Source organism: Charadrius vociferus, unplaced genomic scaffold, assembly GCF_000708025.1.
Source record: "Charadrius vociferus isolate BGI_N301 unplaced genomic scaffold, ASM70802v2 scaffold1044, whole genome shotgun sequence".
NCBI lineage: Eukaryota > Metazoa > Chordata > Aves > Charadriiformes > Charadriidae > Charadrius > Charadrius vociferus.
Window position 1 is genome coordinate 99,544 of NW_009648254.1, and position 818 is coordinate 100,361.

General features: G+C 63.1%; 1 protein-coding gene across 1 annotated transcript in view; it reads right to left on the bottom strand.

Moving 5' to 3' along the window:
* The window catches only part of GPR124 (G protein-coupled receptor 124), a 27,288-nt gene that overhangs the window by 8,924 nt on the left and 17,546 nt on the right, over nucleotides 1-818 (bottom strand). The window contains 2 exon segments of the mRNA XM_009884361.1: nucleotides 64-248; nucleotides 251-448. Coding sequence (XP_009882663.1) covers nucleotides 64-248; nucleotides 251-448 — 383 coding nt within the window.

Consider the following 818-nt stretch of genomic DNA (forward strand, 5'->3'; position numbering starts at 1 on the left):
CCCCCGCCGGGGTTACGGCAGGCGCCCGGAGCCTTTCGTCTCGTGCCAGAGAAATTCCAACACCTCTGCTGCTGGAGCCGCGCTGCGCCGCCGGCACGGGAAGCCCTTCAAAGGCGCTCACGCTCCCTGCATCCACTAATCGCTACCAGACGCCCGGTCACCTGCGGCGAGCCCCCCAGCCCGGCACACACCGCTCACACTGTACGTGGCACACACCCACCCCATGGCCAGACCACTGCCGGTCCCTACCTGAAGTCCCCGCGGTTGTTGGTGACCCGCTCGGCAGGGCAGTAGGACGCGGAGGTCTCCAGCACCACGATCTCCACCTTCTTGCTGACGTTGCCCTGGGAGGTGGAGACGGCGCATTCCCACTCGCCGTTGGCGGAGACGTGGATGTTGGAGAGGATGAGCTCGCTGCGGGCAGAGGGGACGGGCTGGCACGGTGGGTCTGCCCCACAGCAAACCCACAGCAATGATCCCCCAAGCGTGGGGGCATGGGGACACACACCATGAAGCACAGGAGGTGCCCACACTTGTCATCCCACCCATGGCACTTGGTACCCGCAAACGAGAAAGCCCTGCAGCCACAAGTGTCTATCCCCATCCCGTCTCCATCACTGTCCCCATCTCATCTCCACCGCTGTCCCCATCCCATCTCTCTCACTGTCCCCATCCCCATCCCTGTCCCCATCTCATCTCCATCGCCATCCCCATCCCTGTCCCCCTCTCAATCTTCATCCCCATCCCATATCTATCACTGTCCCCATCTCTATTTCCATCCCTCTCCCCATCCTATCCTATCCCATCCCATCCCATCC